The 22,976-nt window shown below is 47.9% G+C and overlaps 1 protein-coding gene and 1 long non-coding RNA gene across 3 annotated transcripts in view; one reads left to right on the forward strand and one right to left on the reverse strand.

Annotated features, from left to right (window-relative positions):
- ACVR2B (activin A receptor type 2B) overlaps positions 1-16,395 on the reverse strand; it is a 97,557-nt gene extending 81,162 nt beyond the window's left edge. Inside the window, exon 1 of the mRNA XM_075082266.1 lies at positions 15,959-16,395. Coding sequence (XP_074938367.1) covers positions 15,959-16,010 — 52 coding nt within the window. The 5' untranslated portion in view covers positions 16,011-16,395. The remainder of the gene's footprint in view (positions 1-15,958) is intronic.
- Positions 16,396-16,455: 60 nt separating this feature from the next.
- Positions 16,456-22,219, forward strand: LOC142052365 (uncharacterized). Of its 2 annotated transcripts, XR_012658813.1 has the most exons (5): positions 16,456-16,674; positions 17,585-18,381; positions 19,933-20,177; positions 21,223-21,443; positions 21,897-22,219. It is a non-coding gene; the product is annotated as an uncharacterized LOC142052365 (long non-coding RNA). The 2 variants fall into 2 exon arrangements; XR_012658812.1 differs by lacking the exons at positions 16,456-16,674; positions 17,585-18,381 and having other exon boundaries at positions 18,469-20,177.
- The last annotated feature ends 757 nt before the right edge of the window (positions 22,220-22,976 follow it).

Consider the following 22,976-nt stretch of genomic DNA (forward strand, 5'->3'; position numbering starts at 1 on the left):
CATGGCTTGAGTGGTGTGGTTACAGCCTTCTGCTCTACTGAACTGTCAAGAATGACTTCAGGCTACCCTTCCCTGCAAACTGAAGATAAAAATCTGTAAAGATACATTATCTGTGAAGGAGCCTGACTTTCCTGGCCCAGCCGCTGCTGACAGGCTCGGCAGCAGTGCCCGTAAACACCCTGACACGTTCCCTGCACACACACACACAGACAAAAAAAAACCACCAGGCTGTTTTTGTTCTGACAAGTGAGAAAACATTTACTTAAGTCAGAACAGACAATTTCTTCTGAAGAAAGGTGGGGAGAGCACAACCAAAAAAAAAATTCATAAAAAAGGTAAGAAGAGAAGTAGGCAAGTTGCGTCAGACGTGATAAAAGAAAAAGGTTAATAAAAAACCACAACCCAAGCCCATATATCGCTTGCTACTGGCCGTATTTCCCATTAGGAGAATGCTCCTGTAAACACCACATCTGAGCAGTGCACAAACCAGGATGGACAGAGGGATGAAGAGGTGACCAACACGAGGACAGGACAAGTCCTACGGCTTGTAGGAGATGCCTGACCCTGCAGCCTCCTGGGCCTGGAGGCCGATGAACCCACGAGGCAACTGAAGGGAATAAAGCTGCGCTAACTGCTGGTTTTTTTCTAGCACAGAATAGGGGTGACAGTTTAGAGCTGCTGTAGGAATGGTTCACCTTTCTGGGGAAAATTTCACCAACTACAAAGAGGACATCAACCATATTCTGCTCTTCACGGAAACCCCCAAAGGACCAGAGCTACTCACATAACCCATCCTCTGAGTGTTACCTTAACCTGCAGTACTAAGACTGCTGCTAGTAACTAGGCTGTGCCACAAAAAGACAAAAAAAACCCTTTATCTGAAGAAAGTGTTCAATGACAAACTTCACACACTGTCACATCCAGCTGGCATGAGCCAACCTGTCCCTGCAGATATGGTGGCATCAGTTCCTGCCCTGTTCTTCCTTCCCGGGATTTCTCACTAGCTGGATTTCTGTCTGCTACAAACTCATCTTTCAGAGACAATTAGAAGATGTAAAACATCACTTTCCATTTTAAAAAAAAAATTTTCCACCCCTCAAGAGACAGGAAAAGAAATACAAAAAGCACAAAAATGCAACCAACACGCATTCTCACACCTGAAACCCCAGAAAGCAAATAAAACAATCCAGTTATACTTGTTGTTTGCTTTCAATTCCCAATACCCAAAGCCAAGTCTGCAGGTTTTACTGAGGGAGGGAGGGAGAGAACAGGACAATGAACTCATCACTCCTAACATACTAAAAATAATCTGCTCCTCGGACCTGTCCGTCCAGCGTGGTGATGGAAGGGAAAGAACAATAGTATTTCACACTATGGTCTACACCCACAATCAGCTCTCCAGCACCGCCACATGCTTCAGGAGAAGATCCAAGCAGATTTATAGGAGGCTGATTCTGGATTACAAGTCCCCAAGGAAATTTTCCTCCCAACATCCACAAGTCAGAGGTTGATTTATACCCAACATATAATAGACTATATTCCTCAGAGACAACTCCTTGTCTTCAACCCCGCTGCCATTGCTGCAACTGGAGGCTTGGTTTGTTTTAACAGTTGTAGAGTTTGTAAGTACTGAAAGCAGCACTCAGTTTAGGCTGGAGACAGTTAAACTCGCTTAGACCAACGGGACACCAAGCTGTAAGGATCCGTAATGAGACGATGACACATTCATAACCTAAAGCTTTCATTAAAAACTTACAGCGCCTGAAAGCTCGCCCCTTCAGAGCAAAAACATTCAGTTCTCATAATTGCTCAAAGAGCAAATTTTTACACTAACCAGCAAAACCTGGGGAGAGCTCCTGAAGAGCACATGTATCTGTTAGGCAGAAACTGGGGAAGTACCAACGGGGGGTTGTAAATGAGGTGATGCACAACCCATTCCAAATGCCATTGAGCACTTGGGTGTGCATCCACAGAGCAAGGAGCCACTAGCAGTGGTACTAGCATGAGGAAGGGAACCCTCAGTAAGCGGATTCAAGGAAAAGCAGGATTCCTGGAAAGAAGTTGCTGGTTGCCAAAAGTCCCTGGACAGAGCTTTCTTCACCCGCAAGCACAACAGTCTCTTTTCCAGTTTCTAATTATTTTTAAAGCCATAACATGTTACTCTGAGCAGAGCCACAGCACATACACCGAGTGACTGCAAAACCAGGTGTTTGTCACAGCATCTGTGCTTGAGGTGGAAGCCATCTACACGGTACGTTATTAAAATCGTAACAGCTGTAGGTATCTACCTCCCAGCATGGGAACGTTGAGATGATCTAAAGGCCCACATACAAACCCCTGTCTTTGGGGACCAGGGACCGCAGACTTTACCTTGCCAAATGCCACCAAGGCTCTGAGCATCACTCCTGCAGAGGACGTCTCTCTGCTCCAGTCCTCATCTGTGCGTGAGAATAACAGCACTTCCACGTCCCACTGGGGTGGTACTCTCAGATTACCATGTTCAAAATGTATGAAAGTGAGGTTGGCAGGGATATTGCAGAAGACAGTCCTTTACAGAGAGGATCTGATAGTGCTGTTCCTGCCTTTACAAGCATTTCTAACTCCACCGAGTGCCTCAAGGACACAGGCACTTCCAGCACATCATCCACCCAAATATAGGTGATGGAAGGCACCAAAATTTAGTGTCTCCAAAACCTTGCAAATGAAGCTATGCCAAAGCACAACTCTAACTTCTACAGCTGCACAAAATCAGATCTAACTGTCCAGTAAGCAGCAAGATCCATTTATCTATCCAACTAGAAAAATACCTGCTGATTAAAGAAGCAGCAATCAAACAAAGAAATGGTAAGCGCCAGCTGTGTTTTACAAGGCACAAGCCACAAAAATACGTTCCTGGGAGTGCCAACATACTAATGAAAACAAAACCCAGAATATGAAAAAGGGGCAAAAAAGGCCAAAAAGCCACTTTTCTTTCCCCCACGACCATGTGCCAGAAATCTGGTTTGGGTCGGGGTTCTTTTCCCCTCAAAAAAACCCCCAAACAAACCAAACTTTAAACCCTTTTGTTTGGGTTTAATGAAAGAGAAAAGTTAACACCAACAACTTTTTAAATTAAACTTTGGTTTCATGAAGTTTTATATATTTTTTTAAGTTCAACAGCACAAACCAAAACAAGTGCCTGCTCTTTCCAGGATGGTGGTCTCCTGGTTCTTCACCACACAAGAATATGAGAAGAGGAGGTCGAACATCCCAGCTCTCAAAACCACTGTTACAAATGGGAACCTCCTGGGCAAAGAACACCCTGAAAAGGGGAAACCAGCAACTTTTCATCCCACCTCATCTTCAGACCCTTCCCCTTCATGGGGTTCGTGGAGCAGGAAAAGAAGGGGAAGGCATAACATAAATTCACATACAGAAGTACGTTTAAGAAAGCAAAGCACCAAGATTGATTAGAGTGTTCCGCTGCTTTAATAAAGAGCCTAATGATGTCCAAATTATAGCAAAGCTCAATTGTGTAACCAAGGAGCCAAGATTTCATCCTTGATAAGGACATGGATTTCTGTCTCGCAGGAGAAGCCTGCGGTTCACTAACAAAGATGACCTTTTATATTATACCCTTCAAGGCCACAATTAGCTGGAGAAATACTGTACTAACTTGGCAACATGAGTTTTTGTACACTGTGCTAATTTTTAGCGGAATCTTGCCAAGACCATTACCGTCTTCTAACAAGACCAAAAAAAAAAAAGTAAAAATACAAATACAAACCCACTGCTCTCCGGACCCAAATTACTTTCCACAATTCAATGCAGTTTTAATTAAGATGATTAAATTACAGCAAAAATGATTAAGATTATATCCCACAGCAAACCACTAAAGGTATAACACCTTAATCCAGAAGAAGCTAGCATACACATATCCATGATAAAGTATTCATGAAAAGCTAGAATTTTACACATGAACCAATTTTACATCACTCAAACAATACCTTGGGAAGTATTTGTCACAAGTAAAAAAACAGTGACATCCATCAACAGAGCACAGTTTTTCTGAGACTACACAGAAAGAAATCTACACAGAAAAAAATTGAAAAGGCTACAATTACTTTGACAATGTTTCTACAGCTCAAAGGAATTTGGGGGTTGAAATAAATGGTTTCCTTCTCCTTCCCAGGGCTCCCAAAATAAATTTTATATATAATTCTTTTTTTTTTTTTTTTCCAAACAGACGTTAGATCAGAAATGCATGTGAAATCAGGTCACTGCAATAATCATGTACATGGTACATTTCCACTATTGCCTATTAACTATGAGGTTTAAACGAATGAGGAAAGTCTCAGATCCATATTTCACCAGTGGAAATTATTAATAAAAACATAGCGCAGCTCAGATTTTAACCTTACCATCCAACTGGGCCTAGTCTCCTTCGGAGCAGGGTAAATGGCATTAAATTAACAGACAGGGTTCAAAAGGCAGCTACACAGAGACATGTATCCCATTAAGATCTGGGAAAGCATCCTGGCATGGGAGCCCTGGGCTTCAGGTAGCTTCTTGTGGTGCTTCAGCACTGGATAAATTCAAGCCTGTGATCTTCAAGGAATGGAAGCTTCAGCACATTTGAAAAAAAAAAAAGCTGTGCCGCTGCGATGAAAAAAAGTTACAAACCAGCTATTTCCAGGTGCAATCTTCTGGAAACCCTCTGCAGGGACAGAGGCAGATGACAGAAAAAGGTAGGAGATTTGCGAAGAGGAGGAACAAGTGGCACGGCTCTGGCCGGTGCCTCCCCAGCCCATGCCCAGGGGACCGGACAGGACAGGGCCAGGGCTTGAGCATCCCCATCCTGCTCGGGTGGGAGGAGAACTGAAGCACGTGGCAACCGTCGTGCCACACCGTACCACTTGGCCAGGGACTGTTTTATTCTGGAGTGCAGGTGTAACCCCAAATTGTATTAAAAGTTGTGGCTGAATAAGCAAGAAGGTACTGAGTGACTAAGCTTTGCCTTGCTCTGGACCTCTGTGACCCCTCTAAGACTGACCCATACCAGGGGGTTTTGCAGAGTCAGCTACATCAGAATAAAGTCCCACGATGTAGATCCATTCCTGAAACGCTGCTACACTTTGCATGTGGGACCCCTTCGAAGCGGTTCACTTGTTCACACTAGCTGTTAGCTCTCAAAATGGGAATTGGGGGTGGATCCCTAAAAATAAGGGGAAAGAGAAGAAGAAATCTGCGTGTCACCTTACATGGCCATACTAGGGAGCCAGTAACAACCCTGCAGAGTCCCCCAACTTCTCAGGGATTCAGGACACAAAAACGCTGAAGACCTCTTTAAGGACAACTGCATTACTGAAACCTGGAATTTGTTTTTGGGTTTGTTTTTTTTTTAATAAAACTCAATGCCCAGTTAACAGCTATCTCCCTCCCAGTAGTAATTAGCTGGATCTGACAAGAAGCAAGACCCGGTCCAGGTGAGAGGTTAACTTTGCATTATTCTTTACTGGACAAAAAAAGTCTACATGGAAAAAGATAAAATTCCAACATAAATCCTCCACCAAGGCTCCTATGAAATAACTCTTTTGTTTAATTATTATGAGTTGGATGGGCAAACACTAGATCCCAATGGACAGAGAGCAGCTGTTACTATAACAGAAAGACATTTATCTTCCCTTCTCGGGACCCTGAAACTCTATCAACAATGCCTGTAAAACAACCCTCGGCTCCCCCCCCCCACCCCCCGAGTTTTCGCCTGGCTTTCATATTCAGACCTATTTTTAGCTGGCTTTATCTTGTCATACCGCACTTCAAAGTTTTGCACGTTAGCTGGTTCGAAATAATTTCCATGCGCAAAAAAGCGTCGGGGACATCAACGGGGCGATTCTCGAGCGCAGGCTGCAAGAATGGCACGTCCCTCGCTCCGGGTTTCTCCTCTCATCAGCAATTCACTGAGAAGGAGCCCACAGACACAGTTACACAGCCAGATACGCTTGCATCTCACTTATCTAACAGGGTAGGAGTGATCTCATTTACCTTTGGGGCCCACAGTTATCTTGGAAGGGTTTCTTTTAGCTGCTATTTACATAATCAATAGCCAATCTGTACAGGATTGTATGGGAAAGGAAATTCTGTTACCAATAAAAAAAAAAGAAGTTTCTCTCGTGTGCTTTTAGCAGCACTAACTCCGTCCCATCAGACGACAGCAGAAGCTATCTATGGAAAATTATCTATAGCCATAAAAATTATCTGTAAAGGACTTCCCCAGTTATCTCAGGTACAATATAAATGTTAAAATACCCCCCTAGGAACGGATGCATCGGGCCAAACTCCCTGCGACGCAAAGAGGCACAGTGCCAGGGCTTCAGCCAGGCGACAGCCGCCGGGACACGCACTTGCAGGGACGGTACCGTCAGCGGGATGTGGGGTTTTTTTCTTTTTTTTTATTTCATCACCTTCAAAATTCAGGCTGAACGAGCTTTGTGCCACCCAGCCACATCCACGAGGGGACCCGCACAGCAACAACGAGCGCACTCATCAGAAGTGCTCCATCGGGCTCTGCTTTTCCTTACCACCTGTGCAAAGAAGCCTGCAAATTGAGAATGAAGGGCCACTGTCTTGCTTCCAAGACACTAAAAGGTGATTAAAATCTACACAGTAATTTCTTGCTAGACCTAAGCGTGCCAAGCCTGCCCCTTCTGCAGGCCCCTGCTTCACATTTTCCCTTTAAAAAGATGCTCCAGAAGCCTGAGGAAGTGACTACGGTCTGTTTTAACATCAAGGCAGTAAACCAACAGTGATCAGATAAAAATGTTCACCTCCATTAGGTTTTTTTTGTTTAAGTATGGGTCTTTGGACTATTTGGAAGGAAGCCAAGGGAACGTGGATGAGGTGGCTCCGTGGCAGGGCACACTGCATGACAGCATCCCCACCCAAGGCTCCACACGCAGCATTTCAGCCGGAGATGCTACAGCTGCGGTATCTTCACCGGAGTCGGGCGCTCGCCACGCCTGCCGGCAGCCAGGGCTCACACCCCGGTAAGGCAGCGCCGGGCATCAAGCGCACCACCCTCCTCTTGTCCTTTGGGTTGTGCTAAGCTTCCTCTCCCGCGCATCCCAGGCACCTTACTTAAACGGGAACCTCACGGCAGGGAATTACTTCACGTGTGTCAGAAACAGTGCCTATTGCCACCCCCCAAACTCGCTTTTTAGGACTCAAGCAGGTGAGCGTTGTTATCCAGCGCAACTGGAGTAGGTATTTGGGAAAATGCCTTGCCCCAGGCGTAAGAATGTGCTCTAGCACAGACTTTCCTATAAAAATAATAGTGCCTGATAAGTTGTGGGTGCATGTGAAAGCAAGGGATTCCGAGTTCAAACTTCCGTGCACCCGAGAGCTACCCAATAGCCGCCAAGCTGTAACTGGATACTCCCACCACGAAAACCCAAGGACAACTGAATTTCTCAGCCTGCACATATATAAGGGAATTAGCATTCTTAACCCATTAATTACCCTCAGGAACTAAAGCAGGAATACAAAAGCCCACTGTGTTTCTGTTTGCATACTGGCGAAAGAAAAATAAAGACTTGGGAGAAACAAGCAAGCCATGCGCCCACAGGTTGCACCGCCACGTCTCAGTTGTCCCAAGAGTGGATTTGCCAGGACAAGGCTACCACCAGGGTAACTGCAAATCGGCATTTTGCTCAGCCACCACATCTCGAGTCTACCATAGTTTCCCTCTGACGAGTACAGGGTCTTCTGCAAATCCAGGCAGTAGCGCACGGGTCTCAAACAAAGCAACTGCCTTCCCGCACTTGAGCGCCTACAAAGCTCACAGGCTCTTCCAAGACCGGTACCATACTCTCCTTACAGCTTTAATAGTGAAAAGCTCAGCTTGCTGCCTCAGAGAAAGGCCTGGACATCAACTGTGCAAAGCTTAAATGCCCTCATTTCCCCTGAAAAAAATAAAGTATCGTTGGCAAATAGAGCCACTGGAGAGGGGAGGCTGCAGACAGCTCAGCCAAACTGCAGCACCAGCCACCAGTCCGCAGAAGCAAGCCAGGGACTGCAAATCAGGAGAATAGCGCTAAAAGGGCTTAAAAAGCCTAAAATAACCCCACCTTATTAAATGCTTTTAAAAAGTCACAAAAAGGCGACGGAGCTTAATTGAACATTTCTTCACTTCAGATCCACGGTTGCCTTCCTCCCTCCCCAGGAATTCAGAACTGTCTGCAGAGGTAAATTATGTATAAGCAAAATATTCCTAAAAGCCAAATTTTAAAAGCTGCACACATTACACAAGGCATTTTAAATACATAACGTTGGAGGAAAGACAGGTTAGCCACCTAGATTGACCATTTGATAGATCAGGCACAAATGGAGCTAACTTTATCCCTCTCATCCACTCAAAGGCTTATAATCTCACACCTCGGAGCAATAAATTAGGAAGAAGCATTACATTAGCACTACAGGCACCACACAGGAGATGTAAACTTCTGCTACCAGCTGGAAAACAAGTTCCATAATGGGAAAAGCTTTAAATAAGAAAAGGTAGAGACAGTCACAGCACCTAAGACACTACAGGGCAGCGTCATCTACCATAGACTTTTTAAAAGTGACAACCTTTGCTGCTGTGGTTTGGGAATCATTCAGCACAGGCCTGGGGTTTTGTATTGGTCTGAAGACACACTCACCTCCCCTAGTTTTTGGTTCTTTCTCTATAAAAGTGACAGCAATACATTCCATTTCCAGCCTTACTGGAGGAAGATTAACGCGCTCCCTCTGCTCCCGTGAGCCCCTTTTTCTTCTTCCGTCATCACACAAGGGTAGATATTAGACATGAAGAGTTGAGTTCAAAATCCATGTCTTAATTTGCACAAGTATCCACTTAGATGGAAAATTAATGTAGCTCAGACTGTAAGGCACTGCATCTTTTCGTGACATGCTTTATTCTCTTTATTTAAAGAGGAGGAACTCATATATGGATCTATTAGCAAGAAACTGAGACAGGAGAAGGAAAACAAAATGATACCTCTAGCTTCATAAAATTAACAGAATATGCCATTTTTCTCAGCAAATTTAATTCCAGGTGGACAAAAACGATAACAGGGTGGGCAGAACACCAGCTGCAGACCCAAGAGGATGGGGAGCAACACTCTTGCCCTGCCACTGACTCCCAAGACCTGAGAAGTCGCTCCCGCCATAGAAGAGCTTTTGTTACATCCTGTAGGTTATGCACTATAGGAATAGGACGCAAACATCCACAGATAAAAGTTTTACTTCTAACAGCTCCTCTGCAAACATTTTAACAGGCTCACTTCAGCTCGTTAATACACCCCTGCTTCCCAAACCCATCAGCGAGCCAAAAAATGGTGCTTCAGGTCCAGGCTGCCTCCTGCCCAGCGCCTGCGAGGCAGCCCTGCCCGCACCCAGCCCCGCGCCCTCCTCCGAGCAACCTCCGGCCCGCAGAGCTCCCTAAGATCCGAAACCGAATCTGCGATGAAATGGCACACCAAGCTGGGGATTGCAGAATTATTAATGAGAAACGGGTAATTGGCATCTTCCTCGAGCCGAGCTCCTTCCCCTGTGTTTCTTTTATATTTAACTTTACAAACCTGTATGCATGAGCCGGTCCCTGCTTGCGGGCAACCCAGCCTAAGGGGAAAGGATCTTCTCTAAGGGCAAAAACACACCAACCACCTCAACAAAGTCACCAAAAGAAAAACGCATAAGGTGGCCTAATATAAAGCCACCTTATAAAGCCTGATTTTACCCAATACAGAAACACTTCCTCATGCAGCTTATTGTTTTAGTATAGGTACGAAATATTTGGTGTGACCCTCGGTGAGCCCCTTCACGATGCAATGGGGAACACTTGCAGACGGTAACATTTGCTCTTGCTTGGCCCCTCTGCTCAGTGTTTTTGGGGTAGGTACCTTCTCTCTACAAAAACAGCACTTTGCAAAAGAGGAGCTATGTTTTTCCAAGGCACCTAGACATCAGTAATGTATTTTTTTTCTTAAGTAGCATGACGGACCAATGCCACATGCAATAACATAACCAGAGCAACAAGACTCAAATACTGGCAAAATAAGAGGCACTTGTGTGCTGGAGGGAAGCACACTATTATTTTACAGTGTACACTGACAATTGCTGCTCTTAACTTTTAGTTTGAATCAACGCTATACCATAGTAAAGGAGGAAGATGACAGAGAGAAAAGAACATGAAATTGGTGAAAAAGACCAATGGTTATATTCAAATCTAAGCACAAAATGTGCTGGGTCAGCAGAAAGCAGGCAGAGTGTTTCATCTTTAATTTACTCCTCTGCCCCCCTGACTTCAGTGGCTCCAAGAAAACTTACAAGGAAGATTGTCAGGGAGGGGGGGAAGTGATATATATTCTTTTAATATACCTTAAAGGAACAAATGACTAAAGAGATACAAAATTATTTCAGAATGAAGTAATAATGAAGAGAAGAGATTAGACATTAGTTGATCCTCAATGGTTAATGGAGGGGAAAGGCAGGGGAGAGGAAAGCTTACACTGGTGAATGCTGCGGCCACAAACACCTCTCTTAAACACATCCAATTTCACTGATGTGAAAATCTCCACATGAAGGAACAGACGAAAAAGAGCTTAAGTGGGAACAGGGTGCAGAATGCCAAGTGCTACACTGAATAATTATTGGCCAGGCAAGAAAATCACACCCCCCTGCTAGTTTTAAAATCAAAGGCCAAGGAGGGATAAAAGGGAAAGACAACACCTCTTTAAAGCAGAGATTACACTCTGCGGTTCCCATTTCCCAACTTCCCACAATGTTTTGTTACAGTGAGTGCACCAGAGCCGTGGCAGTGCCAAGGCACGGCACCGCGCTGCCCGCACCGCTGCCCGCAGCTCCCCAAGGAAATTGGAGAACGCTGCCGCCTTTTTGACACCACTCCTTCAGTCCAACGACGAGAGAAAGCCAACGCTGAAGTAGGCACCAACCAACCCCACTTTCATAAGAGTCGCCTTCGCAAGACTTTTTCAGCCCATGAGCAGTTCTTCAGTCGCTGAAGCTGAGGGTGAGACCCCCATCAGGCCTTTCACTTGGGTCTTGCTTACCACTGAACTCAACCAGGCTCTCTCCTCTGCCTCCACCCTTCCCAAATTACGGCAAGGCTTCTCCAGTGCTGGCTGACGGCGTCGGATACGCGGATTCCCAGGCGAGGGATGGGAGGCACCGTAAGGAGAAGCGATGCCCCCCGGCGCTGGGCGCGGCGCTCCCTGGACAAGGGGCATCCAGCACGGTACCTTGCCTTGGCCACGCACAGCCAGAAGCAGGGGGGTTATCAAGTCACTCCTGCAACTTTTAGAATACAGCTACTACATTAAGCCCAAAATAACTGTCCTGGGTGTGTTTGGTAGAATGGTGTCATCTTTTACAGGGCTTAAAAGACGCAGTGCTACTGAAATCCCATCTAATTCTGACTATTCTAGTGCAGCTCCATACAGTCAGCTACTATTAACGTTAAATTTTAGAAACGTTCCTAAAAGTAGGCCCTGAAACATGACAGCCATAACACCTTCCACTACGAGGCCCAAAAGTGGAGCAACTTTGACTTCTTTTTATTTTATAGCTGTCCCAGCTTTCTAGAAACAGGCACCGTGCGGACAGAGCACTCAAGTACACCCTTGCTGGGTGCCCAGCCTGAAACCACCTCTTCCATCCACCTCCTTCGCCCTTGATAAATTAAGATAAACATCCCTTGGTTCGTTTTACACCTGCAACACTCCGCCAGAGGAAGTCAGTCCGCAGACAGGCATGATGCAAACCACCACGGTGGGATTCCTGGGCTGGTCCTAACAGCAATGCCATTCCCAGCGCTCCAAGAGCTGCCCCTCTTCCACCTGAGCCTGTGTCCCGCTTCCCAGAACCAGTGAAACCAGGAAACCCCTTCTAGGCTGATCTGCAAAGCGCATGGTGGAGAAGGGGGGAAAACGTGGTGGAGAAGGGGCAAAACGGTGGGAGGGAGAGAACAACAACAAAAAAAAAGGGTGGGGAGAAGGAAAAAAGTGGGGCTGGCCTGTTTCTTTCTTCTCTACCGTCTATTCAGTGGCAGCAAGGGAGGTCTACAACTGTTGCGTCACGTAAAGCACAAAAAAACTGACAAGCGTGCTTCAGCTGATGGAGACCAGAGTGGACAGGAGGCTGGTGACAGCTCGAGCGCGGGGAGTACGAGACCTCCGCTTTAATTGGCTGTTTCTTACTATCTCATCAAGCGAGCAGGAGCGTTGCAGCCTGGATGGGCTGCTCAAAGACACAAGAAATAGCAGAAATTTCAGCGCTAAATAGTTTAGCTAACTACCCAGGCTCAGGTTAGACGCTCACTCTGGTCCAGGGATACTGAATTTTTAATCCTGACCCACCAAAACCTGCACCCAAGGGAAGGTGCAGAAGGTACTTTGAAATGGGGGGAGGAAGAGAGGGGGGGAGTAAAACCACAGACTGGGCAGGACCTGGAGAAGTGTTTATAAATAATGACACTAAAAATAATGCACCGCGCACTCGCATCTCTAACATAGCATTTTCTTCTCCACAGAACTGTGACAATGGTTATCTCGGTGGTATAATTATCTAGATTTGATGACAGATTAAAAAAAATATATATATCCCAAACACCTGTTCAAGAGTTTTGTGTTTTTAAAGGCCACTGCCATTAACCTTGGGCCATGCACTTCATTGTGTTTAATTAGCAAGCTAATGAAGCCAGTTTTATTCCCTTTCTCAAGCACAAGAGGATAAATACAAGACAGTGAAAGAGGAGACCAGATCCATTTGCAGCACAGTTTATTGCTGCATGGCATTAAACTCGCACCAAAATAAAAGTAATGTAATGGCTCGGGAAAACGTGTCAGCAATGCATTCTGCAAGACAAATCCTTTTACACCTTCTGTATTTTCTAAAGCTCATAGATTAAAACATGATTTCTGAACATTTGGGCTGCAGAAAAATTTGCAAACAAAGGGCTAAAAATGAACATAATGTTTTCCTCAATGAATCCTCAGTATTCCAAAAATTAAGCATAACAGATTTTTATTTTTTAAAAAAGAAAGAATAGCAGCCCGCGCTTGCTTTGTTACAGCCAGCCAAGGTAGCGATGAGAAGCATCAACAATGGAGGTCAAGCGATTTTCGAAAAGCCCACCACTTTCGCACAGTCCTAACATGCACACACACAAAAGACATACTTCAAGCAAAGCCCAGTGCTGTGAACCTCGGCAACACATTGCAACTTTGGGTATTTGAGGTTGTTTTCGCTTTTTTTTTTTTTTTCTTGTTGTCACTGAGCAGCTTTAGGAAAAACTGGACAATAAAGATCACGCTGATAAATACTCATAAATATCACAAGAAAGGCAAAAAAAGGCTTTGAAAGAGAGGGAGGGTTTTACAGAACTGCTAATTCACTGATTTAATGATCCAAGGGGACATTTTAAAAAAAAAAAAAAAGATTTCTATTAATTTTGGGGGTTTCTTTATCATATTTTCAAGGGGGGAGGAAAAGTCAGCGTAGGTATGCCCTATCAGATTATCCTTTTCATAACATGATACATTTAAGAAGCTTTCAGGGTTAATTTTTTTGAAAGCAATTGCATTTTTTTCCCTCCAACTTAGATTTCTACCACTGCATGCACAGAGCCATAGGATCAGGTTTAAAGAAAAAAAACAACCCCAAACGCAACAAAAACCCAACCCCATACCCAAAACAAAACCAAATAAAAAAAAAAAACCCAACCCCCGGAAGCCATCGCTTTTATTGAATCACCCGAGATAAAAGGATTCCAAGATATATGGAAAGAAAATACATTGACCATAAATCTCCTTTATGCACATAATAGAATTTTCTAGCCAAGAGAGCTGTTGTGATGATAGCAACGCCAAGCACCAGGAATACTGATGGCACACACCCCCCCCCCGCCTGCTCCTTCCAAAATACCTGCTCTCCCTCAGCACTGCTATGTAAATACAAGCCCGCACAACCCCCTTCCTAACACATGGAAACAAAGCTGCGTACAAGTGTCCCAGCGATCAGATAAAAAAGCCCAGGCTGGCTTTGCTCACCATCAAATTATTTTAATTTATTATTATTATTATTTTTATTGCCCGCTCCCCTTTTTATCGCCTTCCCCCCACCTCTACCCCACCCGCCTCACGCTTTCGGTGTGGCTTAACAAAAAAAATAAATAATAATAACAATTAAGCGATGGCACTGTTTATAATGCCAAAGGCAGGCAGTGCATATTTAATGGGCATTCGGAACAAAGGAAGCCCGGCTGCAGGAGCGCCCCGGGGCCGGCCCCGCCGGGCAGCCCCTTCCCCGGGGCGGGGGGGGACCCCCCCACCACCACACACACACCCCCGCGGGGAACCCCCCCTCCCCACTCCCACCCGCTTTCCAATACAATGAAGCCGCGATGGCAAAGACGAGGGGAACTCTCCGGCTGCCCATCGCGGAGCGGGGAAAGGGCACGGCTGCAGCATCCCTGCCTCCCACACCCTGCCCCCGGGAAACCCGCGGCCACAAACAGCCCCCCTCCCCCCCCACAACTACCACCCCCCCACCCCCCCCCGTCCGACCCCGACCCCAGTGGAGGTAACGTAACAAGTTACAGCCCGGTGCCGGGGCGGGGGGGCGGCAGGCTCAGCCCCCCGGGGCGGGGGGGAGGAGGGGGTGTGGAGGGGGCTGTGGTGTCCAGGCGGGGGGGGGGGGGTGGGGGGGGGCAAAATCGGCTGCCGCCCCGGTTTTCTCCTGAGCAATATGCGTCAGGAATAAAAAGGAATTGGGGGGGGGGGGGGGATAAAAATAATAATTAAAAAATAAAAACAAGGAGGGAAAGTGGGGGAGCGTGGGGACTTCAAGCGTGCCCGTGTTTTCAATGCTTGGGGCACAGGGGGGTCTGCCCCCCCCCCCCGATGGTTGCGGGATGGGGCACCCTGCGGACACACACACACACCCCCCGCCCCGCGGGGCGCTGCCCCCCCCCGCCCCCGGCCGTGCCCGGGCTGCCGCCGAGCTCCCACCCCGCGTCCCTCGGCAAAACGCGCACCCCGCAGGCTGCAGCTGAAGTTTGGGGGCCAGCCCGGCTCCCTCACATAAACGGCATGAAGAGCACAGAAAATAAACACACACGCCCCCCCCCCCCCCCCCGCCCCAACAGCCTCCTCCCGGGGGATGCTCCCCCAGCTCCCTCCCCCCCCCCCCCCAACACACCCCCTTTTTCCCAACTTTCTCCCAGCTCCCCGCAGCGCCGGCCCGACCCCAAACGGCTTCGTTTCCTCCTCACAGGCAAACCCCGACGGCACCCCGGCGTCCCGGGGGGGGGGGGGGAGCTGAGGGAGAACCGGGGGGGTCCCGTCGAGGCGGAGGGGGGGGCGTCCCCTCCGCCTCCCCGCCTCAGGCGGCCCGGCGGGAGCGGGGCGCACGCATGGCCATTACCTGAGCGGCTCCCCACATTTCGGAGCAACCCCCAGGTCTCCTCCCGTTGCTCCCAACTTCTTCCCCCTCCACCCCGTAACCTCCTCGGCTTCTCCCCCCCGCGCCCCCAACTCCGGCAGCACCCGCCCAGAAGTAAATGCCCATTTTTGTAAAGTTTCCTCGATATCGCGCCGTGTTTACATTGCCATTACTTCCCACAGGCTGCCTGAAGGGAACAAAAAGCAGCACGGGAAGGCTCGTCCTGCGAGCGGGGAGAAAACGGGGGGAGGAAGGGGGGGTGTGAGGGGGTGAAAAGAAAGAAAGAAAAAAATAAAAAGGAAAATAATAAAATTAAGCAGCTCGCAGCGGTGGGGTTATTCCCCAGTTTGCAGGCTCGCTGGTTGCTCTGCTCTGTTTTGGAGGGTGGCTGCAAATAATTGCATGGCCCATTCAATTCTGCATTTGGAGAAGCGACCGTAAGCCCGAGCGGGAGGTAAACACGCAGAAATGCACTTACCTGCACAGAAAGTTCCACAAAGCAAGGCGAAAGTCAGCCACGAAGCAATCATATTCCTTTACTTTTTGTTTTGGATTTTTTTTTTCCCTCGCGTGCCCCTCTATCCCCAAGAAAACAAAAATAAAAAGATCGAGTGAAAGAAGGGTGGGGGGGTGGGGGGGGGGAAGAAGCGAGGCTCTGCCCTCTCGCTCTCTCTTAAAAAGAAAAAAAAAAAAAAAACAGAAGAGAAGAAAAAAAATCCTGAAAAAAAAAATCGGATTTAATTCCTTCGCAGCTGCAAAATGTATCCAGTGGGGAGGAAGAGCCCCGCAGCGCCCGGACGGTTCGACCTGCTCCTGCCTGGCCCCGGCGTTTGCTCCGAGCTTTCCAAGAGTTTCTTTCCCTGGGCTTTTGTGCTGGGAGCGCGGCGTGCACCACACACCGACTCCCCCTCCTCCTCCTCCTCCTCCTCCTCCTCCTCCTCCTCCCAACCCAGCCCCTCCGGCTCCCCCAGCAGCAGGGGCGAGCGCACCCGCCCGCGTGCGCGCACCCTCCCCTCCCCGCGCAATGCACGCGCAGCCGGCGTGCAAGGCGCGCAACCCCCTCCCCGAGCGCACGCACACACACACCGCCGCGCACACGCACACACGCACGCTCCCCCGTGCAACGCACACGCGTTCCCAGAGCCGGCACCGAGCGGGGCAGCGGCGGCGGCGGCGGCAGCGAAACTTTGCAAGGTTACCGACCCCGCATCCAGGGCGGCTGCGGGGCGGCGGGCGCGGGCCCGCCGGGGGGGGGGCGCGGAGCGGCGGCGGCGGGGGGCTGGCGGCGGCGGGCCGGGGCATCGCGGGCTGCGCGGAGCGAGGGGGCGGCGGGAGCAAGAGGCTGGGTCGGGAGTTGCCATGTAACGGGGGAGGGGGGCGGGAAAAAAAAAGATAAAGCCGAAAAAAAAAGAGCGGCGGGGAAAGGGAAGGTCTGGGGGTTTGTGGTTTTTTTTTTTTAAAATGATTAAAAAAAAAAAAAACCTGAACCGAGTCCAAAATGGCTTCTAAAAAAGGGAGAAGCCGAAGCGCAGCCAGCGGGGGAAACCCGGATGTTTGATACAAAGAGGCTGGCGGGGGGCGGAGCGGCGCGGGGGCTCCGCGGGCGCTGAGTGGGGAGCGGCGCTGCCCGTCACGGCCGCGCCCCGCGCAGCGCCCGCGGGGAGCCCCTGGGGTGGGGGGGGTGGGGGGATGGCGGGGTGCGGGGCCGAGCCACCGCGGCCTCTCGGGGGAAAGGGGGGTGGTCGCTGGTGAGCCTCCCCCCCCCCCGCCCCCGGCCAGTGCTGTTTTGGCGGGGGGGAGAGAAGCGCGGGCCCCCCCCCCGCCCCCACCGGGGAGGGGGGTATAAACCGTGTCCTTACCAAAAAAAAAAAAAAGGAAAATATAGAAAAAAATTAATTCTCCTCTTCCAGGCTGGTGAGAATGTGTTCCCCCTGCTCTTGTCCCGCCTGTCCTGGAGCCCCTGCACCCAAAAAAGTCCCTCCATCCCAAAATCTTAGCACAGGAGCGCTAAGCTCAGGGAAGGTGTCCGGGGGTGCCAGGGCTGAAATCAGCAGAATCAATTTTCAGGCCGTTTCAGGGTTAATAACGTTTTCTCTATCGCCAGGGTTACACAGGAATTGAACTCTCTCCGCAATTTATTTTAATTATAACTAAATACGGCATTAGGGAGCACCGAAGGAATCTTAAGGGGAAGGAAGAGGAAGGGAAGATGCTGAAGTTGGGTCATTCCCAAGACTTTGGGTCTGCGAGGTCCACTGACTCATCGGGAGAAAGGGCTGCGGCGCGGACGCCGCGCTCCGGCGGAGCTCCTGCGCACAGCCCTGAGTCGCAGGTCGGCTCTTGCTAATTTGTCCGATGGGGAGTAAGGCTGGAAATATTTCTAAAACGGTTTGCTTTTTTTTTTTTTCTGGAGGGAGATAAGAGTAAATATGAATCATTCTTTTAAAAGTTTCAGAAGCGTTTTGTTCCAGGAAGGAATACGTGTATTTTTTTTACAGTAAGAACCTCACAGGAAACTTCAGGAGGTTTTTATAAGAGCTTGTAACCTCTTTGAAGCTGGAGACATTTTTTGTACGCGTATAGCACTTGTATAACAAGGTCCTAACTGTGAACGGGATTCCTAGGTGGAGTTGCAATAAACTGAGTAGTATCATTCATGGGATCATACCCCATTCGTATGTTCGCTGAGTAAAGAGGAGTACATCGGCAGGAATATAGCGACTGCGACTTCAAACACGAGACTCTTGGGGGAAAAGTCGCTGCCGGCGCGTGCGCCGGTGGGCAGTGCAATTGGTAAAGCTACAAAAAACGCTCAAGAAAATATTTTTTGGAGCAAAAAGCAGCAGAAACAAAGCCACGAAGAGCTGCTGCTGGGCAGGTCTGGGGCATGGAAAAAGGAAGGTGAGTAACGTCAAATCACGGACGGAAAATAAGGAGACATGTCTGCCAAGGGGTGGGTCAGGGATCGATCCCTATTTATTCAGAAACAAGACTCACAGGTAGGGTTTGGGTTTTTTTTTTTAAATCTGGAGGCAGCGGGGACTGATTTTTGTCACTGAATGCTGTGGGACACACCGCTGAGAAGGCCACACGGGGTGCAACAGGGAGTGCAAAATGTGGTCAGAGGAGAAGGGAATGTCCTGGCCGTGAGCTGCAGCAGCTCGGGGTATGTTCCGAGCCTCAAGAGAAGAGACAAATAATGCATCAGTATTTTCCTTAAGGCTGCTTATTTCGTTTGAAAGCAAATAACGGGTCAATATTTCTGCTTATTTCATTCGACGAATAAGTTCTTAAACAGCTACTGAATGGCTGAAGTGCGGAGAGGTATGTGGGGTGGTAAAACGTGATCCAGTGTTTCGCTGTACCGGCACCCCCATGATTAGCTAAAACAAGACATTGAATTCATACCAAGAAAATACGAGTCCTTGGGAGCAGGCGGCGTGGCTAACGTGGCCATCGCTTGGGCTGCGTCCCTGCCCAGGCTGAAATGCCCCCTGGCAAACGCCGCTCCTATTTTTATTCGCTGCTCTATGAAAAGCCCCATTTCACCGTACCTGAATTTACGGGCAGAGACCTGGGAGCACATTAATCGCGCTGGGAGCACGTTAATCGCGCGGCTGTCATCATTTTTGAGGAAGCGGGCCCAGGGTGCTTGCGATGTTGCCCTAAAGCCCCCCAATAAGGAGGGCGTAGCGTGGCCTTTTGCCTGGTATTTGCCCAGGGATAAATGATACGGTGAATTTTCGTTTATTCATTTCGTTTATTTATACTCCAGGGTTACAGTCCCTCCTGCTTACATTGTTTCACAGGGAGACGTTTACCCTTCTGAAAAGCTAAAATGTTTTCTCCACTTGCAACATAAAAGCCCAGGAGTGAGTATTGTCACTGGAGATAATGTTACAGCCTGAGCAAGATGACACTTAAAAACTTCGTCAGCCTCCAAGAATTTCGGAAATAGCGATGAAGGAAGGTAGCAAGTGTTAAGAGCAGGCAGTACTTGCAAGAAGTGCCCTTATAAGCAGCGTTTTCAAGAGCTTTTTTCTGTTTCCAGTTATCATTAGAGTCGCACAGCTCAGACCATTTTTAAATAATTATACTTAGTAAAAAAACCCTCCTGTGCTGAAATAAATTCTAGCTAAGATGGTTTTATGCTTTGCAGCCTCGTGTGACACTCAATCTTTCTTGTGTGGCTGTTGTAACAAGTCGAATTCATGTATTTTGATACCCCGCACGTGATAAAGATACTTGGATCACTTAAGCCTGTATAAAACTGCAGTGCTCGCATGTCATTTATCTTAAAATCCTATTGTAGCTCTCATGAAATGTAATTTCTTCAGTGAATGGAAATTTATACTGACAGAGGTGTTATAAAACATAGAAAATACTGGGGGAAGGGGACCCAACGGTTCCTTTATCTCTTCATGCATTCGCTAACGGGGATTTATTTTTCAGCTCGGCGTTGGTTCGTTGCAAGTTACAGAGCTCTGATGCAATTAAAGGGACCCGTTTCCAGTCATCTTAAGCAAAACTTGCATTACTTGCAACAGGTGAGAAATGTGTGCTGAGGCACCGAGACAGCCAACCGGTTCGCAGGCTGCAGTTTCCATTTCAGTTCCTAAAGGTGCTTGTAGGAAATCGCTCAGCCTAAAGAAACCCCTGGGATCCCAGCCTCTACCTTCCCATTTCAAAATGCACGGGTAAGAAAAAACAATTTATATTCATAACCTTGAGTAAATAAATTGTCAGTTTAACTACGCATTTTATTGTAATTAAGTGCTTCCCAGTAATAACCAACCCACACTATGAAGCGGTTTCTTAATATAACAGTAAGCTAAGTTCTCGGTTGTGAGCAGAATTAGGAAGCTTTTAAAAGTACAGACCAATTAATATAGCAGGGTGGTGTTGCGCAGTTCTCCGCATGCGGAGAAGGGTGGTTTTGCTAAAGAACTTTATCCTTATTTTCAAGAAATGCCGTTGCTGTGCGGTCGGTTTCTCACCTGCAGAATTTCCCAGTAGGATTTATACCCAATATTAGCCTAACTCTAAAGGGAGCGGAGCTAAGGCAGATTTAAACCTTCCCCAGCTTTCTAAGGACTCTCTGCTGTCACCTCTCCATAATGCAGCTACAATTAACTTTGCTGGAATTTCTATATTTGAAGCAGCTTTAAATTAGAGCCTGAACTTCCAGACGCGTATGCAGATGGTCTTTGCTACTGTCTGTACGAGCCCTTGGTTTTCGCGCTATAAAAGCCCACCCACGTTGACAAATTTGCCCTTTGCGGTCTGGCTTCAGTGCGGCCGGTAAAAATAGCGAGTGATACGACAGACAGAATGGGCCCTAAACTGTATGAAAGTATTTTTTGATAGCTTTTCTTAGCTGCAGACTAAAGAGCAAGGCATCAGATGTTGACAGATTAGGGGGCAATATACCGAGCAAAGGGATCTCTTACCAGGATGCCCATAAACCCACAGGTTTGCCGTCCTCCAGAATTTAAGCTTTTCCCTATGTTTTTGGGTGTATTTTGATTAAAGTGTAAATACCAGCTACTGGCACGTGTCAGCCCGTGTCAGAGCCACATGCCAAAGCTTTGTTCATGTTGGATCTTCAGTGTCGCTTTACTCGTCCATGAATTTTCTTAGGACTTCTCGGGCAGAGCTCATTATTTTTACCACCGTAGCCAGCAGAGTTGTCGTATAATTATTTCCCTTTAAATCCAGGAGAACTTGTCTGGCCTATTGCAGGAAGGCTCCGGAGGACAGTCGGCGCTGGATGGTGGCTGTACCGTTAGCATGTTACCCCTCCCCAAAAAGGAGAATCCAGGCTCTAATCCGTACCCCCAAACCATGCCAGCTCGCTGGGAACCAAAGGATGCCCACACTCGAGTTGGAGACTTCTGTGCTCGGACAACGAGGATTATGGACATCATATGACTAATTCTGCAATGACAGGATATGCTTAATTGGTAAAGGGCTACATTTTCTATCTTTTTTTAACCCAGGACATAGTGTCAAAGGTCTGCCTGATGTTTGAGGTTCCTTTCAAGTATTTTCTTCATTGAGGTTCACTGTACTTAAAGTTACTGTGGCTGCCGGCTTTGTCTTATGCCCTTGAGCACTACTATGCTTTTTAGTAGCGCATTCAAATTCCTCTGCAATGCCAGGCTGTGCCGCTCTCGCAGCTCACAGAGGGACCTCCCTGAACCTCAGGTACAAAAGCTCTGGCTGTCGCAAAAGCCGGTGGCCTGGAGTGGGGAAAAGCAGCGTATTTCTCTAAGCGGACTACGGGACCAAACTTTAGACATTCCTTTTAATGTCGTGCTTTTGAGCTCTCTGCCTCTCAGTTTCCCTATAAAATACAAATACAGCATGGGTGATGCTTAGCTCATAAAAAAAAAGAGTATCTTTCTAACTTCCAGGAGCGCGTGTTGCAGTGAGCTGAAGTCAGTGCATCTTAAATTCAGTGGTAGGAAGATGTTTCTACCAGCTGATGACACTTAACCATTCAAACAGATTACGAAGTGCCATGGCAGCAAAATCCCTTCTGTTTGAAATGTTTAAGACTGCTTGGATGCCTCTCTGGAAAATGTGCTCCCAAATTGGTGGTAGCAACTCCGGAATCGCTTCCTGGTGACAATCCTGATGACTGTGACAGCCTCCAGTAATGGGAATCCGTTAATCTCTTGCTCTGTGCCTGTAACGCTCTCTGTCCTTCTTCCATTAAAAGCCAAAAGTAAATAAATGCAGGTCCCATCATCAGATCATTTTGCTTGCATAGAGATTATCTATGTGACATGGACAAGCAGAAGGGCAAAAGAAAATCTCCCCATCCTCAGTGTGAGGCTAGTTTGGGTGCAACACCATGAATTCGGGGCTCGGGAGTCGCCAAGTCACCCTGAGCATTCCGCTTCGCTTTGTGCAACAGCCGACGTTGCTGGCGCCGGCTGGGGGCGGCAGGCGGAGGGCAAGGTGTTAAACCTCCTCGTGCCGGGAGTGTGTTTGGTCCAGGTTAGGGCAGCCATAAGTGCTGCGCTGTTCTGGGTGGCTGCCAGCAGATCCCACGGAGTTTTGCAACACCTGAAAAAGAGCCTAAGCACAGGAATGCAACAACCTTTGAATCTGCAGAGTGAGAACAGTGTGTTCAGTCACTGCCCTTAGACTGTTCCCTAACCCTATCCGTTTAAGTAGTTACCGTACTCTGTGAGAGAAGATGGTAGGTTTTTATGCACGTTGCCTTCAGCTGCTGAAAACGCAGTGCAGGTGCCTTAAAGTGCGTATGGTGGCTACAGCAGCCTAGAGTCCAGGCCTGTCATCTCTCCACCTTGCTCATCTTCGTCCCTCCCCAGGTGTTTGGTTGGCAAAATGTCTTTCAAGTTCCAAATTTTATTTAAAAAGCTAGACTTGGTTTTTTTAGACTGGTTGCAATTAAGCTTTAACAACAGGAAAGTTCATACGGAGGTGCTGTGTCTCTCTTTGAAAAGGCTCTGCCTAAGAAAAGC

Source organism: Phalacrocorax aristotelis, chromosome 2, assembly GCF_949628215.1.
Source record: "Phalacrocorax aristotelis chromosome 2, bGulAri2.1, whole genome shotgun sequence".
Classification (NCBI taxonomy): domain Eukaryota; kingdom Metazoa; phylum Chordata; class Aves; order Suliformes; family Phalacrocoracidae; genus Phalacrocorax; species Phalacrocorax aristotelis.